Raw genomic sequence first — 27,259 nt, forward strand, 5'->3', positions numbered from 1 at the left:
TTAACCACTTCAAGGTTACAGGCTGTATTAACCACTACAAGGTTACAGGCTGTATTAACCACTACAAGGTTACATGCTGTATTAACTACTACAAGGTTCCAGGCTGTATTAACCACTACAAGGTTACAGGCTGTATTAACCACTACAAGGGTACAGGCTGTATTAACCACTACAAGGTTCCAGGCTGTATTAACCACTACAAGGTTACAGGCTGTATTAACCACTTCAAGGTTACAGGCTGTATTAACCACTTCAAGGTTACAGGCTGTATTAACCACTACAAGGTTACAGGCTGTATTAACCACTACAAGGTTACATGCTGTATTAACTACTACAAGGTTACAGGCTGTATTAACCACTACAAGGTTACAGGCTGTATTAACCACTACAAGGTTACAGACTGTATTAACCACTACAAGGTTACAGACTGTATTAACCACTACAAGGTTACAGGCTGTATTAACCACTACAAGGTTACAGGCTGTATTAACCACTACAAGGTTACAGGCTGTATTAACTACTACAAGGTTACAGGCTGTATTAACTACTACAAGGTTACAGGCTGTATTAACCACTACAAGGTTACAGGCTGTATTAACCACTACAAGGTTACAGGCTGTATTAACTACTACAAGGTTACAGGCTGTATTAACTACTACAAGGTTACAGGCTGTATTAACCACTACATTTACAGGCTGTATTAACCACTACAAGGTTACAGGCTGTATTAACTACTACAAGGTTACAGGCTGTATTAACTACTACAAGGTTACAGGCTGTATTAACCACTACATTTACAGGCTGTATTAACCACTACAAGGTTACAGACTGTATTAACCACTACAAGGTTACAGACTGTATTAACCACTACAAGGTTACAGGCTGTATTAACCACTACAAGGTTACAGGCTGTATTAACCACTACAAGGTTACAGGCTGTATTAGGGTTACAGGCTGTATTAACCACTACAAGGTTACAGACTGTATTAACCACTACAAGGTTACAGGCTGTATTAGGGTTACAGGCTGTATTAACCACTACAAGGTTACAGGCTGTATTAACCACTACAAGGTTACAGGCTGTATTAACCACTACAAGGTTACAGGCTGTATTAGGGTTACAGGCTGTATTAACCACTACAAGGTTACAGGCTGTATTAACCACTACAAGGTTACAGGCTGTATTAACCACTACAAGGTTACAGGCTGTATTAACCACTACAAGGTTACAGGCTGTATTAACCACTACAAGGTTACAGGCTGTATTAACCACTACAAGGTTACAGGCTGTATTAACCACTACAAGGTTACAGGCTGTATTAACCACTACAAGGTTACAGGCTGTATTAACCACTACAAGGTTACAGGCTGTATTAACCACTACAAGGTTACAGGCTGTATTAACCACTACAAGGTTACAGGCTGTATTAACCACTACAAGGTTACAGGCTGTATTAACCACTACAAGGTTACAGGCTGTATTAACCACTACAAGGTTACAGGCTGTATTAACCACTACAAGGTTACAGGCTGTATTAACCACTACAAGGTTACAGGCTGTATTAACCACTACAAGGTTACAGGCTGTATTAACCACTACAAGGTTACAGGCTGTATTAACCACTACAAGGTTACAGGCTGTATTAACCACTACAAGGTTACAGGCTGTATTAACCACTACAAGGTTACAGGCTGTATTAACCACTACAAGGTTACAGGCTGTATTAACCACTACAAGGTTACAGGCTGTATTAACCACTACAAGGTTACAGGCTGTATTAACCACTACAAGGTTACAGGCTGTATTAACCACTACAAGGTTACAGGCTGTATTAACCACTACAAGGTTACAGGCTGTATTAACCACTACAAGGTTACAGGCTGTATTAACCACTCAAGGTTACAGGCTGTATTAACCACTACAAGGTTACAGACTGTATTAACCACTACAAGGTTACAGACTTTATTAACCACTACAAGGTTACAGACTGTATTAACCACTACAAGGTTACAGGCTGTATTAACCACTACAAGGTTACAGGCTGTATTAACCACTACAAGTTACAGGCTGTATTAACCACTACAAGGTTACAGACTGTATTAACCACTACAAGGTTACAGGCTGTATTAACCACTACAAGGTTACAGACTGTATTAACCACTACAAGGTTACAGGCTGTATTAACCACTACAAGGTTACAGGCTGTATTAACTACTACAAGGTTACAGGCTGTATTAACCACTACAAGGTTACAGGCTGTATTAACCACTACAAGGTTACAGGCTGTATTAACCACTACAAGGTTACAGACTGTATTAACCACTACAAGGTTACAGACTGTATTAACCACTACAGGTACAGGCTGTATTAACCACTACAAGTTAGCAGGCTGTACAGGCTGTATTAACCACTACAAGGTTACAGGCTGTATTAACCACTACAAGGTTACAGGCTGTATTAACCACTACAAGGTTACAGGCTGTATTAACCACTACAAGGTTACAGGCTGTATTAACCACTACAAGGTTACAGGCTGTATTAACCACTACAAGGTTACAGGCTGTATTAACCACTACAAGGTTACAGGCTGTATTAACCACTACAAGGTTACAGGCTGTATTAACCACTACAAGGTTACAGGCTGTATTAACCACTACAAGGTTACAGGCTGTATTAACCACTACAAGGTTACAGGCTGTATTAACCACTACAAGGTTACAGGCTGTATTAACCACTACAAGGTTACAGGCTGTATTAACCACTACAAGGTTACAGGCTGTATTAACCACTACAAGGTTACAGGCTGTATTAACCACTTACAAGGTTACAGGCTGTATTAACCACTACAAGGTTACAGGCTGTATTAGGGTTACAGGCTGTATTAACCACTACAAGGTTGTATTAACCACTACAAGGTTACAGGCTGTATTAACCACTACAAGGTTCCAGGCTGTATTAGGGTTACAGGCTGTATTAACCACTACAAGGTTACAGGCTGTATTAACCACTACAAGGTTACAGGCTGTATTAACCACTACAAGGTTACAGGCTGTATTAACCACTTCAAGGTTACAGACTGTATTAACCACTACAAGGTTACAGGCTGTATTAGGGTTACAGGCTGTATTAACCACTTCAAGGTTACAGGCTGTATTAACCACTACAAGGTTACAGGCTGTATTAGGGTTACAGGCTGTATTAACCACTACAAGGTTACAGACTGTATTAACCACTACAAGGTTACAGGCTGTATTAGGGTTACAGGCTGTATTAACCACTACAAGGTTACAGGCTGTATTAACCACTACAAGGTTACAGGCTGTATTAACCACTACAAGGTTACAGGCTGTATTAACCACTACAAGGTTACAGGCTGTATAACCACTACAAGGTTACAGGCTGTATTAACCACTACAAGGTTACAGGCTGTATTAACCACTACAAGGTTACAGGCTGTATTAACCACTACAAGGTTACAGGCTGTATTAACCACTACAAGGTTACAGGCTGTATTAGGGTTACAGGCTGTATTAACCACTACAAGGTTACAGGCTGTATTAACCACTACAAGGTTACAGGCTGTATTAACCACTACAAGGTTACAGGCTGTATTAACCACTACAAGGTTACAGGCTGTATTAACCACTACAAGGTTACAGGCTGTATTAACTACTACAAGGTTACAGGCTGTATTAACCACTACAAGGTTACAGGCTGTATTAACCACTACAAGGTTCCAGGCTGTATTAGGGTTACAGGCTGTATTAACCACTACAAGGTTACAGACTGTATTAACCACTACAAGGTTACAGGCTGTATTAACCACTACAAGGTTACAGGCTGTATTAACCACTACAAGGTTACAGGCTGTATTAACCACTTCAAGGTTACAGGCTGTATTAACCACTACATTTACAGGCTGTATTAACCACTACAAGGTTACAGACTGTATTAACCACTACAAGGTTACAGACTGTATTAACCACTACAAGGTTCCAGGCTGTATTAACCACTACAAGGTTACAGGCTGTATTAACCACTACAAGGTTACAGGCTGTATTAACCACTACAAGGTTACAGGCTGTATTAACCACTACAAGGTTACAGGCTGTATTAACCACTACAAGGTTACAGGCTGTATTAACCACTACAAGGTTACAGGCTGCATTAACCACTACAAGGTTACAGGCTGTATTAACCACTACAAGGTTACAGGCTGTATTAACCACTACAAGGTTACAGGCTGTATTAACCACTACAAGGTTACAGGCTGTATTAAGGTTACAGGCTGTATTACGGTTACAGGCTGTATTAAGGTTACAGGCTGTATTAAGGTTACAGGCTGTATTAACCACTACAAGGTTACAGGCTGTATTAACCACTACAAGGTTACAGGCTGTATTAACCACTACAAGGTTACAGGCTGTATTAACCACTACAAGGTTACAGGCTGTATTAACCACTACAAGGTTACAGGCTGTATTAAGGTTACAGGCTGTATTAAACACTACAAGGTTACAGGCTGTATTAACCACTACAAGGTTCCAGGCTGTATTAAGGTAATTTCTTATTCTCTTTTCCAGGATCAACTATCAGCGGATATGTATAATTTTGTGGCCAAAGAAATAGACTATGCAAACTACTTTCAGACGGTTAGTACATTTTCTGTATCAATGCATTTGCCCTTCAGATGACCTTGATTCCTTTTTACAGTCATATAGATGAGCGGTTGTTTAAACCTCACCGTTTTACCCCTCTCTCCCTCTGTGTCTCTCTGTCCTTCTGTCACCCTCTGTCCCTCTGTGTCTCTCTGTGTCCCTCTGTCTCCCCCTGTGTCTCTCTTTCTCCCTCTGTGTCCCACTGTCTCCCTCTTGTGTCCCTCTGTCACCCTCTGTTTCCCTGTGTGTCTCTCTGTCTCCCTCTCTGTCCCTGTGTCTCGGTCCCCCTCTCTGTCCCTGTGTCACTGTGCCCCTCTCTGTCTCTGTCTCTGTCCCTGTGTCTCTGTCCCCCTCTCTATCCCTGTGTCTCTGTCCCCCTCTCTATCCCTGTGTCTCTGTCCCTGTCCCCCTCTCTGTCCCTGTGTCTCTGTCCCTGTCCCCCTCTCTGTCCCTGTGTCTCTGTGTGTCTCCCTGTAGCTCATAGAGATCCAGGCAGAATATCACAGGAAGTCTCTAGAGATCCTCCAGAGTGTCCTGCCCACCATTAAAGCTCACCAGGGTGAGTAATGTGTGTGTGTGTGTGTGTGTCTATGTGTGTGTGTGTGTGTGTGTGTGTGTGAGAGAGAGCTCGTCCATGCCTGCACATGTACACATGCCTGTCTGCTCCTCGTGTGTCTAACTGTTGTATAATGTGTTGTACTGCCACAGAGGCGTGGGTGGAGAAGCCTTCGTATGGCAAGGCCCTGGAGGAACACCTGACCATCAGCAGCAGAGAGATCGCCTTCCCCATCGAGGCCTGTGTCACAATGCTGCTGGAGTGTGGCATGCAGGAGGAGGTATAGAAAAAGATGAAGCCTGCTTTACACTAAGTTTCCCAGACCCAGATGAAGCCTTCTTAACACAAAGTTTCCCAGACTCAGGTGAAGCCTATTTAACACTACTAAGTTTCCCAGACCCAGATGTAGCCTACGTAACACTACGTTTCCCAGACCCAGATGTAGCCTACGTAACACTAAGTTTCCCAGACCCAGATGTAGCCTACGTAACACTAAGTTTCCCAGACCCAGATGTAGCCTACGTAACACTAAGTTTCCCAGACCCAGATGAAGCCTACTTAACACTACTAAGTTTCCCAGACCCAGATGAAGTCTACTTAACACTACTAAGTTTCCCAGACCCAGATGAAGCCTACTTAACACTACTAAGTTTCCCAGACCCAGATGAAGTCTACTTAACACTACTAAGTTACCCAGACCCAGATGAAGTCTACTTAACACTACTAAGTTTCCCAGACCCAGATGAAGTCTACTTAACACTACTAAGTTTCCCAGACCCAGATGAAGTCTACTTAACACTACTAAGTTTCCCAGACCCAGATGAAGCCTACTTAACACTACTAAGTTTCCCAGACCCAGATGAAGTCTACTTAACACTACTTAGTTACCCAGACCCAGATGAAGTCTACTTAACACTACTAAGTTTCCCAGACCCAGATGAAGCCTACTTAACACTACTAAGTTTCCCAGGCCCAGATGAAGCCTACTTTACACTACTAAGTTTCCCAGACCCAGATGAAGCCTACTTAACACTACTAAGTTTCCCAGACCCAGATGAAGCCTACTTAACACTACTAAGTTTCCCAGACCCAGATGAAGTCTACTTAACACTACTAAGTTTCCCAGACCCAGATGAAGTCTACTTAACACTACTAAGTTCCCAGACCCAGATGAAGCCTACTTAACACTACTAAGTTTCCCAGACCCAGATGAAGCCTACTTAACACTACTAAGTTTCCCAGACCCAGATGAAGCCTACTTAACACTACTAAACATTCTGATTACAGAGTAGAGTTAATATAGGATTTAGCCATTAGAGAGTGTTAATTGTAGACAAAGTTACAGTATGTACTAGATTTATATTTCACTATTTATCTCTATGATGACCCTGCTCTGACTCCCTGTCTTCCTGACTCCCTGTCTTCCTGACTCCCTGTCTTCCTGACTCCCTGTCTTCCTGTCTTCCTGTCTTCCTGACTCCATGTCTTCCTGACTCCATGTCTTCCTGTCTTCCTGACTCCCTGTCTTCCTGACTCCCTGACTCCATGTCTTCCTGACTCCCTGTCTTCCTGACTCCCTGTCTTCCTGACTCCCTGTCTTCCTGACTCCCTGACTCCCTGTCTTCCTGACTCCCTGTCTTCCTGACTCCATGTCTTCCTGACTCCCTGTCTTCCTGACTCCCTGTCTTCCTGACTCCCTGTCTTCCTGACTCCCTGTCTTCCTGACTCCCTGACTCCCTGTCTTCCTGACTCTGTCTTCCTGACTCCCTGTCTTCCTGACTCCCTGTCTTCCTGACTCCCTGTCTTCCTAACTCCCTGTCTTCCTGACTCCCTGTCTTCCTGTCTTCCTATCTTCCTGACTCCCTGTCTTCCTGTCTTCCTGACTCCCTGTCTTCCTGACTCCCTGTGTGTGTAGGGTCTGTTCAGAGTGGCTCCCTCGGCCTCCAAGCTGAAGAAGCTGAAGGCCTCCCTGGACTGTGGTGTTATGGACGTACAGGAGTATTCAGCTGACCCTCACGCCATCGCAGGTTACCTTACACACCCACACACACACATATAGACACACACACCCACACACAGTATTTGAAAACACTCAAATACACTGACTCAAATACACTCCGATGCATTTAACCCCGGTATTTGAAAATAGTATTTGAAATAAGTATTTCGAAATAACCTCAAATATAATTTCATAGACTATTTTGTTTTTTCAAATAACCATTAAAATAAGTATTTTAAATACTACACTGAACAACAATATAAATGCAACATGTAAAGTGTTGGTCCTATGTTTCATGAGCTGAAATAAAAGATCCCAGAAATATTCCATACGCACAAAAAGCTCATTTATCTCAAATGTTGTGCTCAAATTTGTTTACATCCCTGTTAGTGAGCATTTCTCCTTTACCAAGATAATCCATCCACCTGACAAGTGTGGCATATCAAGAAGCTGATTAAACGGCATGATCATTACACAGGTGCACCTTGTGCTGGGAACAATACAAGGCCACTCTAAAATGTGCAGTTTTGTCACACAACACAATGCCACAGATGTCTCAAATTTTGAGTGAGTGTGCAATTGGCATGTTAACTGCAGGAATGTCCACCAGAGCTGTTGCAAGATAACTGAATGTTGGTTTCTCTATCATAAGCCGCTTCCAACTGCGTTTTAGAGAATTTGGCAATACGTCCAACCGGTTTCACAACCGCAGACCATGTGTATGGCGTCATGTGGGCGAGCAGTTTGCTGATGTCAAAGTTGTGAACAGAGTGCCCCATGGTGGGGGTGGGGTTATGGTATGGTCAGGCATAAGCTACGGACAACGAACACAATTGCATTTTATCCATGGCAATTTGAATGCACAGCGATACCGTGACGAGATCCTGAGACCCATTGTCTTGCCATTCATCCAACCACCATCACCTCATGTTTCAGCATGATAATGCACAGCCCCATGTCACAAGGATCTGTACACAATTCTGAAAATGTCCCAGTTCTTCCATGGCCTTATTACTCACCAGACATGTTACCCATTGAGCATGTTTGGGATGCTCTGGATCGACATGTACAACAGCGTGTTCCAGTTCCCGCCAATATCCAGCAACTTTGCACAGCCATTGAAGAGGAGTGGAACAGCATTCCACAGGCCACAATCAACAGCCTGATCAACGAAGGAGATGTGTCGCGCTGCATGAGGCAAATGGTGGTCACACCAGATACTGACTGGTTTTCTGATTCACGCTCCTACTTTTTTAGTAATGTATCTGTGACCAACATCCATAGATTAGGGCCTAATGAATTTATTTCAATTGACTGATTTCCTCATATGAACTGTAACTCAGTAAAATCTTTGAAATTATTGCAGGTTACGTTTATATTTTTGTTCAGTATAGATACTCAAATACACAGGTATTTGAACCCAGGTCTAACACACACATGCACACGCATACACCATCGCAGATTAATTTACACCCCCACACGCCTCTTACCTCTCTCTCTCTGGCTCAGGCTCTGGTCTCCATAACAACGAGCCTTTAGCTAGCTCCATTGTCTATATATAACCATTAGATATATCTCTGCTTTCAGGAGATTCATGCCTCCAGAAATACATACATCAATGTTGGGTCAAAACAATCAAGGCTTCTTGTGTTTGTGGAAGACTGTTGTCTTTCACACCTTGTTGCCTATTTCCTTGTTGCCTATTTCCTACCATCCTCCTCCTCCAGTAGTGAGCCGGGTCTGCGTCCCAAATGACATCATGTTCTCTATTTAGTGCACTACTGTTGACCATGACCCATATGGTTCTGGTCAAAAGTAGTGCACTAAATAGGGAATAGGGGCCCTGGTCAAAAGTAGTGCACTAAATAGGGAATAGGGGCCCTGGTCAAAAGTAGTGCACTAAATAGGGAATAGGGGCCCTGGTCAAAAGTAGTGCACTAAATAGGGAATAGGGGCCGGTCATCATGAAGTGCTTTGAGAGGCTGGTCATGGCCCACATGAAGGCCAGCATGCCAGGCACACTGGACCCAGTCCCATTTGCTTACCGCTCCAACAGAACCAAGGAAGATGCCATTTCCATCACTATTCACGCGGCCGTAACACATCTGGACAAGAGGAACACCTGTGTGAGAATGCTGTTCATTGACTACAGTTCAGCATTCACCACTATTGTTCCCTCCACGCTCGACACCAAGCTCAGAGCGTCCTCAGTCCTCTGCTGTACTTCCTGTTCACCCACGTGGCTTTGCAAGACACCAACTCCATCATCAAGTTTGCTGACGGCACAACGGCTGTAGGTCTGATAACCAACGACGATGAGTCAGCCAATAGGGAGGAGCTAAGTGAACTGACGTTATGGTAGCAGGAGAACACCCTCTCCCTCCACATCAGCAAAACCAATGAGTTGATTGTTGACTTCAGGAAGTAGAGGAGGGAACATGCTCCGATCCACATGGACAGGACTGCAGTGGAGAGGGTCAGCAGTTTAAGTTCCTCTGTGTCCACATCACAGAGGACTTGACATGGACCAACAGCACCACCCTTCTTGTCAAGAGGGCGCAACTGTGTCTTAACTTCCTGAGGCGGCTGAAGAAATGTGGCGTGCCACCCCGGGTCCTCCAAATACTACTGCTGCACCGTGGAGAGTGTCCTGACCGGCTGCATCACGGCCTGGTACGGGAACGGCTCCGCCCGGTACGGGAACGGCTCTGCCTGGTACGGGAACGGCTCCGCCTGGTACGGGAACGGCTCCGCCTGGTACGGGAACGGCTCCGTCCATGACCACAAGGCCCAGTACATCACTGGGACCGTGCTCCCACCCATCCAGGACATCTACTAGAAACTACTCTGATTCTCAGCACATTAGCACACACACACACACTCACACACACAGACATTTACAGACATACACACACACACACACACACACACACACACACACACACACACACACACACACACACACACACACACAGACAGACATACACACAGACATACACGCACACACACACAGACATACACACACACCCACACAGACATACACACACACACAAACACACACACACACACATACTGGACTATAATATTGGACTATAAATCGTGCCTTCCTGTATTATACTGATGCTAAAATGTTTCTTCTATTCTACTGAGCCATTTACTTTATGTTGGTATTCTTATCATGTATTATTTCTTATTGCTGTTGCATTGTCGAGTAAGGAACCTGCAAGTAAGGATTTCATTGGACGGTGTATACCATGTGTATCCCGTACATACGACTAATAAAACTGGAAAGGTGAAACTTAATTTGGCCCTGGAGTTTAGTTCAGCTGTAGGGTGAGAGGATCACATCCCTTAACATCTTCCAAGTGATCTGCTTGTGTTTTTCCCTAGACGTTCTCTATCCTAAAGGCTTCCTTGTAATGTTGCTGTCCACTTCCTTGTAATGTTGCTGTCCACTTCCTTGTAATGTTGCTGTCCACTTCCTTGTAATGTTGCTGTCCACTTCCTTGTAATGTTGCTGTCCACTTCCTTGTAATGTTGCTGTCCACTTCCTTGTAATGTTGCTGTCCACTTCCTTGAGTAATCGGAGGATGGCAGCGTTGTGTGTGTTCTCATTAGTATTCTGAACAGAGAAAACCACACCTCCCCTAGGCCTAATGAAATTATCTCTCTCTCTTTCTCTCTTCCTTGCTTTCTCTCTCTCTCCATCCCTCTCTCTCTCTCTTTCTCTCTTCCTTGCTTTCTCTCTCTCTCTCTCTCTCTCCATCCCTCTCCCTCCCTTTCTCTCTCCATCTCTCTTTTTCCATCCCGCTGTCCCCCCCTCTCTCTTCCCATCTCTCTCCCTTCCTCTCTCTCAAACCCCCTCTCCCTCCCTCCCTCCCCCTCTCTCCATCCCATTATCTCTCTCTCTGCCTCTCTCTCTCTCTCCCTCCCTCCGTCTCTCCATCCCTCTCTTCCTCAGGGGCTCTGAAATCATACCTCCGTGAGCTTCCAGAGCCACTGATGACCAGTGAACTTTACGAGGACTGGATTCAGGCGTCAAAGTGAGTAGAGATTCCCTTCATAACCACAGCATCTCTACTACAGATAACAGATCCCTTCATAACCACAGCATCTCTACTGCAGATAACAGATCCCTTCATAACCACAGCATCTCTACTGCAGATAACAGATCCCTTCATAACCTCAGCATCTCTACTGCAGATAACAGATCCCTTCATAACCACAGCATCTCTACTACAGATAACAGATCCCTTCATAACCACAGCATCTCCAATACAGATAACAGATCCCTTCATAACCTCAGCATCTCTAATACAGATAACAGATCCCTTCATAACCACAGCATCTCTAATACAGATAACAGATCCCTTCATAACCACAGCATCTCTAATACAGATAACAGATCCCTTCATAACCACAGCATCTCTACTGCAGATAACAGATCCCTTCATAACCTCAGCATCTCTACTACAGATAACAGATCCCTTCATAACCACAGCATCTCTACTACAGATAACAGATCCCTTCATAACCTCAGCATCTCCACAGCAGATAACAGATCCCTTCATAACCTCAGCATCTCTACTACAGATAACAGATCCCTTCATAACCACAGCATCTCTACTACAGATAACAGATCCCTTCATAACCTCAGCATCTCTACTACAGATAACAGATCCCTTCATAACCACAGCATCTCCACTACAGATAACAGATCCCTTTTAGTCATATTGAAGAGCTGGAGATGACTTTCCTATTTCTATAGGGAGAGCTCCACAAAGAAGGGAACAAACTGTACCATAACGACAGAACCGACAGTGACCATTATCACAATAATAGACATTGTTAACACAGTGTTTGTCAACCTCCGGCCCGTGGTTCGGCACTGGTCCCTGGGTTGTTGCTTACCGGTCCCTCAGATGGTTAGCTGACACCAATTAGCCTCTCAATGATCATACACTGTAGCCTGCTGGTCTCCCTGGTAGGAAACTATACTGAGGAAATCACTTCCTTGACTACAACACACTCTGAGCCCTGTTCACTGTTGTCTTCCCCATCCAGTATTCAGGATATGGACAAGAGACTACAAGCTCTGCTGGCGGCGTGTGAAAAACTACCAACTGACAACTTCAACAATTTCAGGTCAGTACCCATCTCTCCCTCCCTCTCTACAGTCTACATAGACCTACTGCCAGTAGGCATGGACCCTCCAGTGAGGATCTGTTTTATATGTTTGAGTTGTTGCCAGGCTGAATTTTCCTCTAGGTTCAGATCTAGGATCAGCTTCCCCTCGCCCACTCTGAACCTTAACCATTAGTGGGGGAATTGCAATTTTGTTTGGTCAGGGTGTGATGTGGGTGGGCATTCTATGTTGTATGTCTAGGTTGTCTGTTTCTATGCGTTTGGCCTAGTATGGTTCTCAATCAGAGGCAGGTGTCAGTAGTTGTCTCTGATTGGGAGCCATATTTAGGTAGCCTGTTTTCCTTTGTGTTTTGTGGGTGGTTGTTTCCTGTGTCTGTGTTTTCACCATACGGGACTGTTTCGTTTTCGTTTTGTATCATTCACTTTGTTATTTTTGTATTCTTTCAGTTATTAAATTGAATATGGACACTTACCACGCTGCGTATTGGTCCTCCTCTTCTCATTCCAATGACGAGCGTTACACAACTTCAACCTACTAATGTTGTTTATGAGATGAATCGGTGGTCTCTAGTTTAGATTGTGTTTTATCTGGGTGTTAAAGTTCTGAGTCTTATATCACTAATTGGTCTTTAGACCAATCAGATCAGCTCTGAAAAAGATCTGATGTGAAAAGATCTGATGTGATTGGTCAAAAGAACAATTAGTGGAGATGAGAATGGAGTTGCCTGTGTAGACACAGCCTGTGACTTGGACCTCATATCAGGGCTGGAGTCCCTGTGAATTGGACCACCTATCAGGGCTAGAGTCCCTGTGACTTGGACCTCCTATCAGGGCTAGAGTCCCTGTGACTTGAACCTCCTATCAGGGCTAAAGTCCCTGTGAACTGGACCTCCTATCAGGGCTAGAGTCCCTGTGACTTGAACCTCTTATCAAGGCTAGAGTCCCTGTGACTTGGACCTCCTGTCAGGGCTAGAGTCCCTGTGACTTGGACCTCCTATCAGGGCTAGAGTCCCTGTGACTTGAACCTCTTATCAAGGCTAGAGTCTCTGTGACTTGGACCTTCTATCAGGGCTAGAGTCCCTGTGACTTGGACCTTCTATCAGGGCTAGAGTCTCTGTGACAATGTTCAATAAAATATTGATAACCAACAGAGAACATCAGGGAGTGTGTGTGTGTGTGTGTGTGTGTGTGTGTGTGTGTGTGTGTGTGTGTGTGTGTGTGTGTGTGTGTGTGTGTGTGTGTGTGTGTGTGTGTGTGTGTGTGTGTGTGTGTGTGTGATTTCACAGTATCGTTTGAAAGCTGAACAAATAGGCCATAATGTTAAGTCACGCTGATTTGAACATATCAAGGTGTCTTCCTTCTGGGGAGTTTTCCCTTGTCGCTGCTGCTTGGTCTATAGGGTTCCAGGTCTGGTTACTGTGATGCTGCTTGGTTATTAGGTTCCAGGTCTGGTTACTGTGATGCTGCTTGGTCTTTAGGGTTCCAGGTCTGGTTACTGTGATGCTGCTTGGTCTATAGGGTTCCAGGTCTGGTTACTGTGATGCTGCTTGGTATTTAGGGTTCCAGGTCTGGTTACTGTGATGCTGCTTGGTCTTTAGGGTTCCAGGTCTAGTTACTGTGATGCTGCTTGGTCTTTAGGGTTCCAGGTCTGGTTACTGTGATGCTGCTTGGTCTTTAGGGTTCCAGGTCTGGTTACTGTGCTGCTGCTTGGTCTTTAGGGTTCCAGGTCTGGTTACTGTGATGCTGCTTGGTCTTTAGGGTTCCAGGTCTGGTTACTGTGATGCTGCTTGGTCTTTAGGGTTCCAGGTCTGGTTACTGTGATGCTGCTTGGTATTTAGGGTTCCAGGTGTGGTTACTGTGATGCTGCTTGGTATTTAGGGTTCCAGGCCTAATTACTGTGATGCTGCTTGGCCTTTAGGGTTCCAGGTCTGGTTACTGTGATGCTGCTTGGTATTTAGGGTTCCAGGTCTGGTTACTGTGATGCTGCTTGGTATTTAGGGTTCCAGGTCTGGTTACTGTGATGCTGCTTGGTCTTTAGGGTTCCAGGTCTGGTTACTGTGATGCTGCTTGGTCTTTAGGGTTCCAGGTCTGGTTACTGTGATGCTGCTTGGTATTTAGGGTTCCAGGTCTGGTTACTGTGATGCTGCTTGGTATTTAGGGTTCCAGGTCTGGTTACAGTGATGCTGCTTGGTCTTTAGGGTTCCAGGTCTGGTTACTGTGATGCTGCTTGGTTATTAGGTTCCAGGTCTGGTTACTGTGATGCTGCTTGGTCTTTAGGGTTCCAGGTCTGGTTACTGTGATGCTGCTTGGTCTATAGGGTTCCAGGTCTGGTTACTGTGATGCTGCTTGGTATTTAGGGTTCCAGGTATGGTTACTGTGATGCTGCTTGGTCTTTAGGGTTCCAGGTCTGGTTACTGTGATGCTGCTTTGTCTTTAGGTTCCAGGTCAGGTTACTGTGATGCTGCTTGGTCTTTAGGGTTCCAGGTCTGGTTACTGTGATGCTGCTTGGTATTTAGGGTTCCAGGTCTGGTTACTGTGATGCTGCTTGGTCTTTAGGGTTCCATGTCTGGTTACTGTGATGCTGCTTGGTCTTTAGGGTTCCAGGTCTGGTTACTGTGATGCTGCTTGGGCTTTAGGGTTCCAGGTCTGGTTACTGTGATGCTGCTTGGATTTAGGGTTCCAGGTCTGGTTACTGTGACGCTGCTTGGTATTTAGGGTTCCAGGTCTGGTTACTGTGATGCTGCTTGGTCTTTAGGGTTCCAGGTCTAGTTACTGTGATGCTGCTTGGTTATTAGGTTCCAGGTCTGGTTACTGTGATGCTGCTTGGTCTTTAGGGTTCCAGGTCTGGTTACTGTGATGCTGCTTTGTCTTTAGGTTCCAGGTCTAGTTACTGTGATGCTGCTTGGTCTTTAGGGTTCCAGGTCTGGTTACTGTGATGCTGCTTGGTCTTTAGGGTTCCAGGTCTGGTTACTGTGATGCTGCTTGGTCTTTAGGGTTCCAGGTCTGGTTACTGTGATGCTGCTTGGTCTTTAGGGTTCCAGGTCTAGTTACTGTGATGCTGCTTGGTCTATAGGTTTCCATGTCTGGTTACTGTGATGCTGCTTGGTATTTAGGGTTCCAGGTCTGGTTACTGTGATGCTGCTTAGTCTTTAGGTTTCCATGTCTGGTTACTGTGATGCTGCTTGGTATTTAGGGTTCCAGGTCTGGTTACTGTGATGCTGCTTGGTGTTTAGGGTTCCAGGTCTGGTTACTGTGATGCTGCTTGGTATTTAGGGTTCCAGGTCTGGTTACTTTGATGCTGCTTGGTCTTTAGGGTTCCAGGTCTGGTTACTGTGATGCTGCTTGGTCTTTATGGTTCCAGGTCTGGTTACTGTAAAGCATGTGGTGATTAACTGATTGAGTGATTGATTGATAAACTGATTGATTAAGTGTGTACTTCTCCTCTTCCTATCAGATACTTAATCAAGTTCCTAGCCAAGCTAGGAGATGATCAGGACTCCAACAAGATGACTCCTGGTAACATGGCCATAGTTCTGGGTCCCAACCTGCTCTGGACTCACTCCAACGAGAGTGGGTACGTGTCCTGTCCTCCCTTCTCCCTCTCCCTCTCCCTCTCTCTCTCTTCAAAATACGCTGCCTTATCTGCGGAGGGAACCTTGAAATACTTTTGAAGCATGTAGTTCACTTTACTTGGTAACCTATCGAATAGTCCCAAAAGTGCAAACTCCCAAGTTAAATCAAGTGCACCTCACATAGTCTCAGTGATTAGTTTCCTGTCTGACTGAGTGTTGTTGTACCTCACATAGTCTCAGTGATTAGTTTCCTATCTGACTGAGTGGTGTTGTACCTCACATAGTCTCAGTGATTAGTTTCCTGTCTGACTGAGTGTTGTTGTACCTCCCATAGTCTCAGTGATTAGTTTCCTGTCTGACTGAGTGGTGTTGTACCTCACATAGTCTCAGTGATTAGTTTCCTGTCTGACTGAGTGGTGTTGTACCTCACATAGTCTCAGTGATTAGTTTCCTGTCTGACTGAGTGGTGTTGTACCTCACATAGTCTCAGTGATTAGTTTCCTGTCTGACTGAGTCTCAGTGATTAGTTTCCTGTCTGACTGAGTGTTGTTGTACCTCATATAGTCTCAGTGATTAGTTTCCTGTCTGACTGAGTGGTGTTGTACCTCACATAGTCTCAGTGATTAGTTTCCTGTCTGACTGAGTGGTGTTGTACCTCACATAGTCTCAGTGATTAGTTTCCTGTCTGACTGAGTGTTATTGTACCTCCCACAGTCTCAGTGATTAGTTTCCTGTCTGTCTGAGTGGTGTTGTACCTCACATAGTCTCAGTGATTAGTTTCCTGTCTGACTGAGTGGTGTTGTACCTCACATAGTCTCAGTGATTAGTTTCCTGTCTGACTGAGTGTTATTGTACCTCCCATAGTCTCAGTGATTAGTTTCCTGTCTGACTGAGTGGTGTTGTACCTCACATAGTCTCAGTGATTAGTTTCCTGTCTGACTTAGTGTTATTGTACCTCCCATAGTCTCAGTGATTAGTTTCCTGTCTGACTGAGTGGTGTTGTACCTCACATAGTTTCAGTGATTAGTTTCCTGTCTGACTGAGTGGTGTTGTACCTCACATAGTCTCAGTGATTAGTTTCCTGTCTGACTGAGTGGTGGTGTACCTCCCATAGTCTCAGTGATTAGTTTCCTGTCTGACTGAGTGGTGTTGTACCTCACAGAGTCTCAGTGATTAGTTTCCTGTCTGACTGAGTGTTGTTGTACCTCCCATAGTCTCAGTGATTAGTTTCCTGTCTGACTGAGTGTTGTTGTACCTCACATAGTCTCAGTGATTAGTTTCCTGTCTGACTGAGTGGTGTTGTACCTCACATAGTCTCAGTGATTAGTTTCCTGTCTGACTGAGTGTTGTTGTACCTCACATAGTCTCAGTGATTAGTTTCCTGTCTGACTGAGTGGTGTTGTACCTCCCATAGTTTCAGTGATTAGTTTCCTGTCTGACTGAGTCTCAGTGATTAGTTTCCTGTCTGACTGAGTGTTGTTGTACCTCACATAGTCTCAGTGATTAGTTTCCTGTCTGACTGAGTGGTGTTGTACCTCACATAGTCTCAGTGATTAGTTTCCTGTCTGACTGAGTGTTGTTGTACCTCATATAGTCTCAGTGATTAGTTTCCTGTCTGACTGAGTGGTGTTGTACCTCACATAGTCTCAGTGATTAGTTTCCTGTCTGACTGAGTGGTGTTGTACCTCACATAGTCTCAGTGATTAGTTTCCTGTCTGACTGAGTGTTATTGTACCTCCCACAGTCTCAGTGATTAGTTTCCTGTCTGTCTGAGTGGTGTTGTACCTCACATAGTCTCAGTGATTAGTTTCCTGTCTGACTGAGTGGTGTTGTACCTCACATAGTCTCAGTGATTAGTTTCCTGTCTGACTGAGTGTTATTGTACCTCCCATAGTCTCAGTGATTAGTTTCCTGTCTGACTGAGTGGTGTTGTACCTCACATAGTCTCAGTGATTAGTTTCCTGTCTGACTTAGTGTTATTGTACCTCCCATAGTCTCAGTGATTAGTTTCCTGTCTGACTGAGTGGTGTTGTACCTCACATAGTTTCAGTGATTAGTTTCCTGTCTGACTGAGTGGTGTTGTACCTCACATAGTCTCAGTGATTAGTTTCCTGTCTGACTGAGTGGTGGTGTACCTCCCATAGTCTCAGTGATTAGTTTCCTGTCTGACTGAGTGGTGTTGTACCTCACAGAGTCTCAGTGATTAGTTTCCTGTCTGACTGAGTGTTGTTGTACCTCCCATAGTCTCAGTGATTAGTTTCCTGTCTGACTGAGTGTTGTTGTACCTCACATAGTCTCAGTGATTAGTTTCCTGTCTGACTGAGTGGTGTTGTACCTCACATAGTCTCAGTGATTAGTTTCCTGTCTGACTGAGTGTTGTTGTACCTCACATAGTCTCAGTGATTAGTTTCCTGTCTGACTGAGTGGTGTTGTACCTCCCATAGTTTCAGTGATTAGTTTCCTGTCTGACTGAGTCTCAGTGATTAGTTTCCTGTCTGACTGAGTGTTGTTGTACCTCACATAGTCTCAGTGATTAGTTTCCTGTCTGACTGAGTGGTGTTGTACCTCCCATAGTCTCAGTGATTAGTTTCCTGTCTGACTGAGTGTTGTTGTACCTCATATAGTCTCAGTGATTAGTTTCCTGTCTGACTGAGTGTTGTTGTACCTCACATAGTCTCAGTGATTAGTTTCCTGTCTGACTGAGTGGTGTTGTGCCTCACATAGTCTCAGTGATTAGTTTCCTGTCTGACTGAGTGTTATTGTACCTCCCACAGTCTCAGTGATTAGTTTCCTGTCTGTCTGAGTGGTGTTGTACCTCACATAGTCTCAGTGATTAGTTTCCTGTCTGACTGAGTGGTGTTGTACCTCACATAGTCTCAGTGATTAGTTTCCTGTCTGACTGAGTGTTATTGTACCTCCCATAGTCTCAGTGATTAGTTTCCTGTCTGACTGAGTGGTGTTGTACCTCACATAGTCTCAGTGATTAGTTTCCTGTCTGACTTAGTGTTATTGTACCTCCCATAGTCTCAGTGATTAGTTTCCTGTCTGACTGAGTGGTGTTGTACCTCACATAGTTTCAGTGATTAGTTTCCTGTCTGACTGAGTGGTGTTGTACCTCACATAGTCTCAGTGATTAGTTTCCTGTCTGACTGAGTGTTCTTGTACCTCCCATAGTCTCAGTGATTAGTTTCCTGTCTGACTGAGTGGTGTTGTACCTCACATAGTTTCAGTGATTAGTTTCCTGTCTGACTGAGTGGTGTTGTACCTCACATAGTCTCAGTGATTAGTTTCCTGTCTGACTGAGTGTTGTTGTACCTCCCATAGTCTCAGTGATTAGTTTCCTGTCTGACTGAGTGGTGGTGTACCTCCCATAGTCTCAGTGATTAGTTTCCTGTCTGACTGAGTGGTGTTGTACCTCACAGAGTCTCAGTGATTAGTTTCCTGTCTGACTGAGTGTTGTTGTACCTCCCATAGTCTCAGTGATTAGTTTCCTGTCTGACTGAGTGTTGTTGTACCTCACATAGTCTCAGTGATTAGTTTCCTGTCTGACTGAGTGGTGTTGTACCTCACATAGTCTCAGTGATTAGTTTCCTGTCTGACTGAGTGTTGTTGTACCTCACATAGTCTCAGTGATTAGTTTCCTGTCTGACTGAGTGGTGTTGTACCTCACATAGTCTCAGTGATTAGTTTCCTGTCTGACTGAGTGTTGTTTCCAGGAACGTGACAGAGATGATGACCACAGTGTCTCTTCAGATTGTGGGGATCATAGAACCCATCATACAGCACGCTGACTGGTTCTTCCCTGGAGGTGAGACACACACCCACGCACGCTCACTCAATCACTCACTCACACACACTCACACATCACACATACACACACTCACATGCGCAAACGCACTCTCACTCACACACACACGCACGCTCACTCAATCACTCACACACACACACACACACACACACACACACACATACACACTCACATGCACGAACGCACTCTTACTCACACACACACACACACACACACTCACATGCACGCACACACACACACATACATACCTGCAAACACACACACACGCAGGCACACATACCTTTAAACACACACACACTCATATACACACATGCACACACGCTCACACACACACACACACACACACACACACACACACACAAACACACTCACATGCATGCACGCTCAAACACACACATACACACACATACCTGCAACACACACTGTCTTTAGGATCCTGAACTAATTGGTTCCTCTCTCTTCCTCTCCTATAGATATTGAGTTTAATCTGACAGGCTGCTACGGCAGTCCCGTCCACACCAACCACAACTCAAACTACAGCTCCATGCCTTCGCCAGACATGGACCAATCAGAACGCAAGCTGCCGCACGACCATGGCAGACGCCCACTCAGCGTTGCCACTGACAACATGATGCTGGAATTCTACAAGAAGGATGGGTAGGCTGCTGCTGAGTGCAAGCTGGTCTATCCATCCTCCCTCGTTCTCTCTCTGTTTCTCTCTTTACTGTCTCTCTATCTGTTTCTCTCTTCACTCTCTCTCTCTTCACTGTCTCTCTATCTGTTTCTCTCTTCACTCTCTCTCTCTATCTGTTTCTCTCTTCACTGTCTCTCTATCTGTTTCTCTCTTCACTCTCTCTCTCTATCTGTTTCTCTCTTCACTGTCTCTCTATCTGTTTCTCTCTTCACTCTCTCTCTCTATCTGTTTCTCTTCACTGTCTCTCTTCACTCTTTCTGTTCATCTCTTCACTGTCTCACTCTCTCTCTCTCTGTTTCTCTCTTCACTGTCTCTCTATCTGTTTCTTTCTTCTCTCTCTCTCTTCACTCTCTCTCTATCTGTTTCTCTCTTCACTCTCTTTCTGTTTCTCGCTTCTCTCTCTCCCCCCTCTCTCTCTCTCTCTCTTCCTCTCTCTCACTTCCCCCTTTCTCTCTCTCTCTTCTCATGCAGCATCTAAACCCACGTGATGTCACCCACTCCTTCTCTTCTCTCTGTTGGTTTTTTAAAGTCTTGAGCCAGAACCTCGAGGAACAGATTGCTAGTTTGTTAAAGACACATGACTCAGACAGAGTATTTACATAATGAACTAGATCTTTAAAGGTTTAACGAAGCATCTTTGAAAAAAACGAAATTCATTCTATGAAGGCTTCTTAAAGCCTTTAAAGGGGCACTTCTCCAGCGTCTACATACAGTATGTGAAAACACAGTGTGTCTGTGATCTGTGGTTAAAAAGACGAGAAGACAGGCCCTTTAAAAAGGCTTTGTGACATCACAGGGTAGGTTTAAAGTAAAAAACAGTGATTTTATAAACCGGCATTTAGTTTCGAGCCCAATGGAAGCGATTTTCTTGCTCCAAACGTCACTGAGAATCTCATAGTGTTTGAAGATCACTTTTTTTTTTTTTTAATGTTTAAACTTTTGATGATGTCATCGGGTAGAACTTTTCAACGTAATATTTTTTTTCTACAAAACTTTGTGAAAATGCGCTGTTTTCAAAGTGATGGAATAGCCCTTTAAGTGGTTGTTCATCTACAGTGTTCTGATTCAGAGGTCTCAGTAGAACACAGAAAGAGGGTAGATATCTGCCCTGTCAATCATCCTCTCATCCAATTAGCTGTCAGCTTTATCAGCCCTCATCTAGAGAGGAGGGATACCTTAGGAATGCAAACACACCTTGTTTAAATAGTCTACACACACCTTGTTTAAATAGTCTACACACACCTTGTTTAAATAGTCTACACACACCTTGTTTAAATAGTCTACACACACCGTGTTTAAATAGTCTACACACACCTTGTTTAAATAGTCTACACACACCTTGTTTAAATAGTCTACACACACCTTGTTTAAATAGTCTACACACACCTTGTTTAAATAGTCTACACACACCGTGTTTAAATAGTCTACACACACCTTGTTTAAATAGTCTACACACACCTTGTTTAAATAGTCTACACACACCTTGTTTAAATAGTCTACACACACCTTGTTTAAATAGTCTACACACACCTTGTTTAAATAGTCCCGGCCCGGTGAGTGGCACCGTCTCTATGGCAACACGGCAGCAGTGATAGAGGTTGCTTCTAGTTGCTTCTTCGCATTCTCCTGAGATCTACACACACACACACGCACTCACACCATGCACGCACGCACACACAAACACAAACTCACACCACACACGCACACGCTCACACCTAGCCTATCCTTCTCAGTCTGGAACGTCACCTGTCCTCCCTGACTCATCAGGTGGAAAATCACTGGCAGACAGGCCAAAATCCTCCCTCACAGAAATAGTCTCGGAGAACCAGACATTGGAGCAACGTTGGAGCAACGGCACAAGATCTGGGCAGAATATTAGATTCTCTCTGACATTTAGAAAGGGGAAAACAGACAGACGACTCTCCCAACGAATCACAAGTTTGGGTAGGCAGAGCTTAACATGTGGGCGGGAGTTGTGCTCATGTTTATCTAGGGCAACAAGCGGATACAGCAGTGACATCACCGCCGAGCCGCTTCCCATTTACAATTCCACATCTCTGTCCCAACTGACGGCTGAACTTCTACAGACGTGTAAACCCGTAACGTTGGAACATTGAGGGAGGCAACCCATCTGTCCAGAGAGACTGTCACAGAGACTGTCCAGAGAGACTGTCACAGGGAGACTGTCCAGAGAGACCGTCACAGAGAGACTGTCCAGATAGACTGTCATAGAGAGACTGTCCAGAGAGACTGTCACAGAGAGACTGTCACAGGGAGACTGTTACAGAGAGACTGTCCAGAGAGACTGTCACAGGGAGACTGTCCAGAGAGACTGTCACAGAGAGACTGTCACAGAGAGACTGTCACAGGGAGACTGTCACAGAGAGACTGTCCAGAGAGACTGTCACAGGGAGACTGTCACAGAGAGACTGTCACAGAGAGACTGTCCAGAGAGACTGTCACAGAGAGACTGTCACAGGGAGACTGTCCAGAGAAACTCTCATAGAGAGACTGTCCAGAGAGACTGTCACATGGAGACTGTCACAGAGAGACTGTCCAGAGAGACTGTCACAGAGAGACTGTCCAGAGAGACTGTCCAGAGAGACTGTCACAGAGAGACTGTCACAGAGAGACTGTCACAGGGAGACTGTCCAGAGAGACTGTCACAGAGAGACTGTCCAAAGAGACTGTCACAGAGACTGTCCAGAGAGACTGTCACAGAGAGACTGTCACAGAGAGACTGTCCAGAAAGACCGTCACAGAAAGACTGTCACAGAGAGACTGTCACAGAGAGACTGTCACAGAGAGACTGTCACAGGGAGACTGTCACAGAGAGACTGTCACAGAGAGACTGTCCAGAGAGACTGTCACAGAGAGACTGTCACAGGGAGACTGTCACAGAGAGACTGTCACAGAGAGACTGTCACAGAGACAGAGGAGACAGACAGATTTACTTTCCAATTGATATATCATTTTCTCCCCACACACTTCAACCCCAAACAGTTCTCCATGTGAGACGCTGGTAGAAAATATAGTTTATATCCACTCAGTATAATGAGCAGTTTTGTAACTGCGACGGTTATCAAAGGCAGGCTGTTGTTTCTGTGCCGGACTGAGGAGAGTTGTGACGATGTCTTTGTGTGTGAGTCCACTCCAGATAACTCAGAATGGCTTAATTACTGTATTAACTAACGAGGCACTCATTTTCTCTTGGAAGGACAGTGCAGGCTAGTCATTTGGTCTGGCATGTCCCAATACCTCTGAAACCCTCTATACCCTGTCACTGTGAATCTCATCCCCCGAATACAGACTACACTGTAGCCCTGTAGCCCACTAGCCTTCCACACTAGCCACTTACAATGGTCCCCTCTGTAACCCCCTAGCCTTCCACACTAGTCACTTACAATGGTCCCCTCTGTAACCCACTAGCCTTCCACACTAGCCACTTCTACAGGTCCCCTCTGTAGCCCCCTAGACTTCTACACTAGCCCCTTCTACAGGTCCCCTCTGTAGCCCCCTAGACTTCTACACTAGCCCCTTTTACAGGTCCCCTCTGTAACCCCCTAGACTTCTACACTAGCCCCTTCTACAGGTCCCCTCTGTAGCCCCCTAGACTTCTACAGGTCCCCTCTGTAACCCCCTAGCCTTCCACACTAGCCCCTTCTACAGGTCCTTTCTGTAGGCCTCCAGCCTTCCACACTAGCCCCTTATACAGGTCCCCTCTGTAGCCCCCTAGCCTTCCACAATAGCCCCTTCTACTGGTCCCCTCTGTAGCTCACTAGCCTTCCACACTAGCCCCTTCTATTGGTCCCCTATGTAGGCACCTAGACTTCTACACTAGCCCCTTCTACACTCAGCACATTCCAATCTTCACACTAGTCACTGGCCTAGCCCTCTATGTAGCTCCCTAACCCTCTATGTAGCTCCAAAACCCTCTATTTAGCTCCCTAACCCCCTATTTAGCTCCCTAACCCTCTATGTAGCTCCCTAACCCTATATGTAGCTCCCTAACCCTCTATGTAGCTCCCTAACCCTATATGTAGCTCCCTAACCCTCTATGTAGCTCCCTAACCCTCTATGTAGCTCCAAAACCCTCTATTTAGCTCCCTAACCCTCTATTTAGCTCCCTAACCCTCTATGTAGCTCCCTAACCCTATATGTAGCTCCACAACTCTCTATGTAGCTACAAAACCCTCTATGTAGTTTCTTAACCCTCTATGTAGTTTCTTAACCCTCTATGTAGCTCACTAACCCTCTATGTAGCCCCCTAACCCTCTATGTAGTTCCCTAACCTCTATGTAGCTCCCTAACCCTCTATGTAGCTCCCTAGCCATCTATGTAGCTCTCTAAGCCTTTATGTAGCTCCCTAACCCTCTATGCAGCTCCATAACCCTCAATTTAGCTCCCAAACCCTCTATGTAGCTCCCTAGCCTTCTATGTAGCTCCCTAGCCCTCTATGTAGCTCTCTAACCCTTTATGTAGCTGCCTAACCCTCTATGTAGCTGCCTAACCCTCTATGTAGCTCCCTAGCCATCTATGTAGCTCCCTAACCCACTATGTAGCTCCCTAACCCTCTATGTAGCTCCATAGCCCTCTAAACTAGCCTCTGTGTATGAATAGAAAATGAACAGAATGTGTCTCTTACGTGCCTCTCGTTTCTTTGCCCCGTCAAAGCAGCATAAGGAAAATACAAAGGTACTGTATGGTTCCTCCTCTAGTCCTGACCTCCTCTAGCCATCACCTCCTTTAGTCCCCTTACCTCCTCCTCTAGTCCTGACCTCCTCCTCCTCTAGTCCCCTGACACCTCCTCTAGTCTGGACCTCCTCTAGTCATCACCTCCTCTAGTCCTGACCTCCTCCAGTCCCCTGGCCTCCTCCTCCTCTAGTCCTGACCTCCTCCTCCTCTAGTCCTGACCTCCTCCTCCTCTAGTCCTGACCTCTAGTCATGACCTCCTCCTCCTCTAGTCCTGACCTCCTCCTCTAGTCCTGACCTCCTCTAGTCATCACCTCCTCTAGTCCTGACCTCCTCCTCTAGTCCTGACCTCCTCTAGTCATCACCTCCTCTAGTCCTGACCTCCTCTAGTCATCACCTCCTCTAGTCCTGACCCCCTCCTCTAGTCCTGACCTCCTCTAGTCATCACCTCCTCCTCCTCTAGTCCTGACCTCCTCCTCTCAACTCTCTATTTCTCTACAGTTTGTTTCGTTTTTTAATCGTCTCGTCTGACCGTCTCTTGTTTTATGCATCTCTGTCCCTCTCAGTATGGGTGTCCGGGTGATGGACACGTCCTGGGTGTCCCGTAAGGGTTCGTCCACCCTGGCCCGTAAGGCCTCGTCCACCCCTCCCAGTGTCCAGGGTCCTGGCTCCCCTGCTGACCACTCCCTCATCCTGGAGCAGCCTGGAGAGCTGGCCCAGTCCCCCTCACCCCCACCTCAACCTGGGGAAAGGGACCGGATTGGGTAAGTCCCCACCACCACCACCATGGAGGATTCCTCCTCTCCACCTTCCTCCCGTCTTCACCACCATCATCATCATCATCTTCACCAGCTCTCCATGACTTGTCTTGAAGTGTTTGAGCCGTTGTTGTTGTTGTGTTGTTATATGTCTCACAGACTTGTTCATCTCGTCTCCTCTCTGACATGATTTGGGGTTCTTTCCTGTTTGCCTGTTTCTCCTCATCGTCTGTCCCTCCACTTCACCGTTGTTGTTCAGTCTGTCAGGTTTATGTCACTGTGGGAGCTAATGAAGAGGGGCTAGCTAACGTTCCTTCAGGTTTATGTCACTGTGGGAGCTAATGAAGAGGGGCTAGCTAACGTTCCTTCAGGTTTATGTCACTGTGGGAGCTAATGAAGAGGGGCTAGCTAACGTTCCTTCAGGTGTGAGAGGTGCACTATGGTTTATATCCCACCTCACGTTTTCATCAACACTTTATTTGAAGTACAAACGTCTACGTTTTCTTTGTTTAAATGTCACATATCATTTCACTCCACAAGTCTCTGACAGCATGTAATTATTCAACCTGATCCCTGTGACGTGGTGTGGCTGGAGGTGACCTCTGTTGCCATGGCTACTTTGTTTTCTGCTGACAACACACTGAGTGACTTTGACCGTTTTGATTTCTCCTCATCTTAAACCGCAGCAGTTATTAATACAATCCACCCCAGTTAATATCACATTAAAGTGTCAATCTGGGATTGATACATCCATCTTGTTCTTGTTTGTATTAATAATGGCTGCGTCCATGTGACATGTTGCAGAAAGGTTGTTCATAAGATATGCTTGGTTTATGGCTTGTGATTGGCTTATTCTCCCTCCTGCTCTGTTGCTCTTTCAGCCAATGAGATGAAAGGGGTTTTGTGTCTGTCTCACACTGCCCTGGGCTGGCTGAGGGAACTCTATAACATTATATGTTGACTTTTTGCCCAAGTGGGCCCATATTAGAGTCATTAAGCATCTCAGAGTAGGAGTGATGGTCTAAGATCAGTTTAGCCTTTTAGCTCGTAATGATTATTATTACCTGGACAGGGTGACCTGATCCTAGATCATAATGAATCAGATTACATGGACAGGGTGACCTGATCCTAGATCATAATGAATCAGATTACATGGACAGGGTGACCTGATCCTAGATCAGCACTCCTACTCTGAGACAGCTTTCTGAATATGAGCCGTGGTCAAAGATAAAGGCCAATCTCAGGCTACTACATTCTGTAGAGGTCAAAGACATGTGGGTTATCCTCCCTTCTAGTTGGTTACAGACTGTTTCACCATGACCAGCCTCTTGCAGTGTGAAGACACCAGTTGATCACAGAGTTTTACAGGCTCCACA

General features: G+C 45.3%; 1 protein-coding gene across 1 annotated transcript in view; it reads left to right on the plus strand.

Moving 5' to 3' along the window:
• arhgap44a (Rho GTPase activating protein 44a) overlaps positions 1-27,259 on the plus strand; it is a 47,904-nt gene that overhangs the window by 2,814 nt on the left and 17,831 nt on the right. Inside the window, exons 7-17 of the mRNA XM_038988694.1 lie at positions 4,585-4,653; positions 5,137-5,218; positions 5,368-5,495; positions 7,131-7,242; positions 11,176-11,257; positions 12,279-12,359; positions 15,814-15,933; positions 19,648-19,739; positions 20,213-20,396; positions 25,111-25,128; positions 25,692-25,889. Of these exons, the coding sequence (XP_038844622.1) occupies positions 4,585-4,653; positions 5,137-5,218; positions 5,368-5,495; positions 7,131-7,242; positions 11,176-11,257; positions 12,279-12,359; positions 15,814-15,933; positions 19,648-19,739; positions 20,213-20,396; positions 25,111-25,128; positions 25,692-25,889 (1,166 nt within the window). The remainder of the gene's footprint in view (positions 1-4,584; positions 4,654-5,136; positions 5,219-5,367; positions 5,496-7,130; positions 7,243-11,175; positions 11,258-12,278; positions 12,360-15,813; positions 15,934-19,647; positions 19,740-20,212; positions 20,397-25,110; positions 25,129-25,691; positions 25,890-27,259) is intronic.

Source organism: Salvelinus namaycush, chromosome 3 (assembly GCF_016432855.1).
Source record: "Salvelinus namaycush isolate Seneca chromosome 3, SaNama_1.0, whole genome shotgun sequence".
NCBI classification, from domain to species: domain Eukaryota; kingdom Metazoa; phylum Chordata; class Actinopteri; order Salmoniformes; family Salmonidae; genus Salvelinus; species Salvelinus namaycush.